At 58.7% G+C, this 5,606-nt stretch overlaps 1 protein-coding gene across 1 annotated transcript; it reads right to left on the reverse strand.

Annotated features, from left to right (window-relative positions):
• Positions 1-956: 956 nt before the first annotated feature.
• Positions 957-4,951, reverse strand: TRIL (TLR4 interactor with leucine rich repeats). The gene has a single exon (XM_006912027.3). The coding sequence runs from the start codon at positions 4,432-4,434 to the stop codon at positions 1,996-1,998; it is 2,439 nt and encodes an 812-aa protein (XP_006912089.1). The 5' UTR covers positions 4,435-4,951; the 3' UTR covers positions 957-1,995.
• Positions 4,952-5,606: the final 655 nt, after the last annotated feature.

The following is a 5,606-nucleotide window of genomic DNA, read 5'->3' on the forward strand; positions in this document are numbered from 1 at the left end:
ATTCATCTGAACATAAACAAAGATCAGGTCCCTACTCAGCTATTGGGACAAGGGCAGGCCTGGCTCAGTGAGGCCAGACATAAAAGCAGTGGACTGGGGGTGACGGACCCCTGGACTATGATAGATTCCCTGAGTCATCAGGACCCTCAGGGGCTTAAGGCCCTACGCAGAAGATTCACTGTCAGCCTTAGCACCATTGCAGTGGCCTCCACGGCACCCCGCTGCCAATGAATCCATACCCAGCGGTCAATATCACCGCGCACACCCTCTCAGCGACTACATTTTTAGACCACACACGAAACTATTAATGTAAACCAAAGCACTACATTTAGTGATAAACACGTCCTCATAAATATCAGGGAACGAAAGTATCTCAAATAGTTGAAAACAACAGAGCAAATAAAGGAGACTAAGTTTAAAACAAAAACATTTAAAAGAAATACTGCAATTATTAACTAAAAGATACGATTTAATTACATGGTAAAACACTGGGTAGTGAAGGGATTAATTTGCAAAATATAGAATTATTTCACAGTGAGGTTTAAGTACTCATAACAATCTTCTGGTTTTAGTAGAAACAGACAACCACTGATGTACATTTTTTCACATTTTTTTCCCCAATAGTTTCTTCCCTTCTATGATTTCATTAGATTAAGACATTAACATGATCAAATATTACACTATTGATTGACAATCACCTTTTGCCCCCCTATTAGGAAATTACTTTTATCATTTAACTGTGCAGCTCGAAGGAGGGCACAGTCAACTGAGTGTCGCTGATAAAAACGTGAAAAGTACCACATCATATTTATTCCAATCTGGATACATTGTCAGAGATGCGGTAAGCAAACTGTTCTCTACCGGGCCATCACTCACATACACATTACATTCTTTATCAAGTCTGGCACTGAAATCTCCTTTTCCATGTATAGGTTTACAAAAATAAAATTCATAGGGCACAGTCAACTGTGTGTCGCTGATAAAAACGTGAAAAGTACCACATCATATTTATTCCAATCTGGATACATTGTCAGAGATGCGGTAAGCAAACTGTTCTCTACGGGGCCATCACTCACATACACATTACATTCTTTATCAAGTCTGGCACTGAAATCTCCTTTTCCATGTATAGGTTTACAAAAATAAAATTAGGAAGCCACAGGAGCAACCCTGATAGAGAAGTCTTGCATGCAGCCTTCTCCAGAGAAAGTACGTAATTTTAGTTAACCCCAAGGTCAGCAAACGTTCTTGTGATGTTAAGGTTAAAAAGAAAATAGTTGAACCCCTGGGCTCAACTAAAATCGTCCTTGAGTTTATTCGTCAGTTTGTTAAATGTCAGAGCTCTTCACATTGCTGAAAAAAAAAAAAATAGTGTCTAATTATTTAAACATTAAGTTATCCTGAATGTTCATAAAAGAGTTCCTTGGTGAGTGTGTTAAACTTTGCCACCTGTTCACACCAGCCTTCCCGGCAGAGACCACTCGAGCAGTGCAGTCACTTGCCAAGCCTCCTTTGTAATGGTTATAAGTCCTTTTTCCTTAAACAGAACCCAAACTCTACTGTTGGACACCGCACAAATAAAAAGCATGCATCTAAATCCCTTTCTGGCCATACTGGGGGCACAAGCACCCTTTTCTACTCCCAAAGGGGTCAGGCTATTGCACTGCAATGCCACAAAAGCCATTCTCTTAGCTGCGCCAAGGGCTCCACGTAAAGGCCTCCCACCTCTAGACCCCACCATCCATGTGTCCCCTACTATTGGCCTTGACTACCAAGTACCATCCATTTACTTCATGAGTGACTACTGGGAATTGGGGGGGCGGGGAGCCGAATTAGCTGTCTGTTCCCTTTGGCCTCTCTGGCAAGTGCACAAAAGGAGGAAAGGAGATGCTCTGAGGAAATGACATCTCCCCCCGAGGTGGGTCGAGGGGCCCAGCGGAGAGGTGGCTCCTCAAGGCCAATGAGACAGTCTCCACACCCCTGGAGGCCCTGGATCTAGTCGGCAAATCGTTGCAGGAGATGATCCTCACGCCTCAAGCTGCCACCCCCGCCTCCGCCCCCGCTGTCCATGAAGCGGTCGCAGGGGAACTCGATGAGGTCCGCCTCGCTGAGCGCGCACACGGTGGTGCGCGGCCGGTGCGACTGGAATCCAGAGAAGTCCGCAGACACGCCAGTGCCCATGGAGCGCAGGGGCCGTCGGGTGGAGTACATGTGGCGAACGTGGACAGGGGCCCCGCCCTTTCGCCTGGCCCGCAGCTTCCTCCGCAGCCAGCGTGACCCCCAGGCCGCCAAGGCCAGGAGCACTAGCAGCGCGTTGACGGCCAGCAGGGCCAAGGTCAGCAGCTGGTAGTCAACACCGCTCCGACTCCCAGGCTCCGGCAGGGTGACCAGCCCCGCGCAGTGGTCGCGGGGGGCCACCGGGCAGACCCGTCCCCCAAGCACGCCCTCCACGCACACCAGGTAGGGGGTGTCTCCGCGCAGCTCGCGCAGTGTGGCCGAGTCGCTGCGCTCGGGCAGGTAGACGAAGCGGTGGAATTTCGGCTGCTGGCCAAAGCGGTCGAAGAGCAGGCGGAAGCGCGCGCCGCCCAGCGGCCGGGGACTGCGGTGCTCGCGCACCGCCCAGCGCACCGAGGCGCTGTCGGAGCCCACCGCCTCCACCGTCAGGTTGCACAGAACGAATTTGTTGAAGTCACACGGGTCGGACACCAGCGGCGGCAGGCCAACCCCGCCGTCGGACTGGGCGGCGCTCTCTTGCTGCTGGGCGGCCAGGAGCTGCTTCACCGCGCGCTGCCAGGGGTCGCCGACGGGCAGTGGCGCAGAGGCCGGCGCAGCCGTCGAGGTGGGCTCCGCGGGGGCAGGATCGTCCGGAGTAGGACGTTGCCGCTCGGGCTTCTCGAGCAGGTCCAGGGGGGGTGGCGCCTGGCCCGCGGCAGCGGCGGCGGAGGGGCCGGGCTGCTGGAGGCCCGGGCCGCGTCGGCTCAGCCTCACGGCGCTGCGGTTGCCCAGCAGTTCCCTGGCGGCCCCGTCCCAGGCCGCCCCGGGCAGTAATCGGCCCCGCTGCTGGGACTGCGGCTGAGGCGGCATCTCCTCCGTGAGGCCACCTGCAGGGGGCGCCATTTCCTCCCTGGTGGCAGTAGGTAAGGGTCGCCGCTCGCCGTCGGCGGTCGGGGAAACCGAGGGCGGGGGATCTGCGCAAGTCCCGTTCTGCAATTGCTGGTCGTCTAGGTAATCCAGGTACTTCCCCCTCAGGGCCGGGGGGTGGCGACACTGCACGAAGACGGTGAGAAGGCGGCCTTGCGAGTGCCAGTCGCCCATCCAGCGCTTCAGGCCCCGTAGCCGGCAGTCACAAGTCCAGCCGTTGCCGTCTAGATCCAGCCGGTAGAGGGCCGGGCTGGCGGCGAAGATGTCCCCAGACAGGGCGCTGAGAGCGTTGTCGCGTAGGCTGAGCTCGCGCAACCGGCCCAGGTGGCCAAAGGCAGTGGGGTGCAGGGCGGACAGCTCGTTGCCGCTCAGGTCCAGGGCCTCCAGGCTGTGCAGAGGCTCCAGCAGCGCCACCGGCAGCTGGCTCAGGCGATTGCCTTCCAGGCGCAGCTCGCGCAGGGCCTCCAAGCCCCAGAAGGCCTCAGGTGCGAGGTTTGTGAGCTGGTTGCCCCTGAGAGAGAGTAGGCCGAGGCGCGGCAGGTGCTGGAAGACGCGCGGCCCGAGGTGCTGCAAGCTGTTGGCCGAGAGAATGAGGGTGGAGAGGGAGCGCAGCGGCGCGAAGGTGGCCGCGTGTCGTAAGGATGGCTGCAGCTCGTTGGCAGAGAGGTTGAGGAAGCGCAGCTTGCCCAGCTGGGCGAAGACGTTCTTGCCCAGAAACCGGATCCGATTGGACTCCAGATGTAGATAGAGCAAATTGCCCAAGGGGGCGAAGACCGCGTCCGGCAGTGCCCCCAGGGCGTTCCCGTCCAGCCGCAGCTTGACCAGACTCTCTAGGCCCTCGAAGGAGCCGCGGCTCAGGCGGCCGATCTCGTTCCCGTTGGCATAGAGGATGCGCAGCTTGCGCAGCGGGGCCAGCGTGCCTGGGGCCAGCGCCTGGAGGAGGTTGTTCCCTAAATAGAGCTCCTCCAGTCGCGAGAGCTTCTCGAAGGTCTTGGGGTGCAGAGAGCGGATCTGGTTGTACTGCAGGTCCAGCCGTCTGAGCTGCCCCAGGCGGTGGAAGTCGAAGGCCGTGATGTTGGTTATGAAGTTACCGCCGAGGCTGTAGGTGAGCACGTCCAGGGGGCTTGGCAGCGAGCTGGTCTTGGGCACGGCGCGGAGCCCCCTGTTGGTGCACAGGAGGTGCTGGGGATGCTGGCAGTCGCAGCGCTCGGGGCACACGGGCTCCGCCCGCGGCGGGAGCGTGAGGCAGCCGCACACCACGAGCAGGAAGCGCACGGCGCGGGCAGCCTCCATCTCCCCCCGCCCTGCGTGCAGCGGCCGGATCGTCCTCTTGGCCCGCCGGCCTTGTGTCTCTTCTGCATTCCCCTTGGCCTGGCCAGAGTCGCTAAATGGCCTCTTTCGGACTCCGCTCCGCCGTCCAGCCCCTCCTCCGCCCTTTGTCCCGTGGCTGGCCCGGGTCTCTGCAGGCGGGCTTCGCCCAGCCAAGTCAGGAGGCGCAGGGCGCTCTGCGAGCTCCGGGGGCTACTTGTTGCATTTCTGCAGAAAACTGTTTCTCCGGGTGCGCGTTGTGGGGCGGAGGGAGTAGCGAGAACTGAGCTTTTTGTTTGCAGCTCGAGTCCGGAGAGCTGGATTCCCTGGCACGGATTCTCCCCGCCGAGTGGATTCCCCAGCTGCAGGCGGGAGACCTTCCAAGAGCTGCTCGGGGCGCGGCTTGGCTGCTGCGCCCCGGCGGCTCGGCCCCCGCAGCCTGCGCCTCCTCGCCCTGGGTCCGGGACTGGGAGCTCGGCCTCGGTGGAACAGCCGGGGGAGGAGCCGGGGTGCACAGGCTGCGTCCGGAAGGGACCCAAGTCGGCGAGTGGCGAGCAAACCGGGCGGAAATTCGTTCTTCCCACACTCTGCCCCCCAGGGATGCAGGCGGGGAAAGAGGAGACGACGGAGGGAGGACAGACCCCGACAGGGGGAGGAGGAAACGCTAAGTGGCTCCGCGTCTGGTCAGCCCGAGCCCGGGACGCCAAGTGAGAAAAGTAGGGATTAAAAACAGCTGTACGGGGCGGACACGCTGGGCTGGGGGCGGGGGTGGATTACCGGTGGAGCAAACCGGCTTTGCAGACAGAGACCTTTTTATTTTAGACGAGTACACCAGTCGCTTCGGAGCAGTGGGAGCCCGGCTTGTCTTACTCGGTTTTAAGTCCCTTGCTCTTCCAGGTGCCACCCTGCGGGAGGTTTGGGCAGCACAGACTCCGCCAGCATTCTGTAAGAGTTTTGGGGAGCACAGGTTGTCTGCAGAGAGCTGTCGGAGGGCTACTGTCAGCAGAGGCCGGGTCAGCCCATTCTAACTGTTGCTCGTTTGGGTTTTTGACATCAATGTACTGGCGGCCGAGGAGAGGCTCCGCCCCCTGAAGGGATCTGAACCGAGTATTTGCTTGGCCCCGCTCTAGGCAAGAGCATGAAGGGAGCTCAGAACT

This window comes from Pteropus alecto, unplaced genomic scaffold (assembly GCF_000325575.1).
Source record: "Pteropus alecto unplaced genomic scaffold, ASM32557v1 scaffold21, whole genome shotgun sequence".
Lineage (NCBI taxonomy): Eukaryota > Metazoa > Chordata > Mammalia > Chiroptera > Pteropodidae > Pteropus > Pteropus alecto.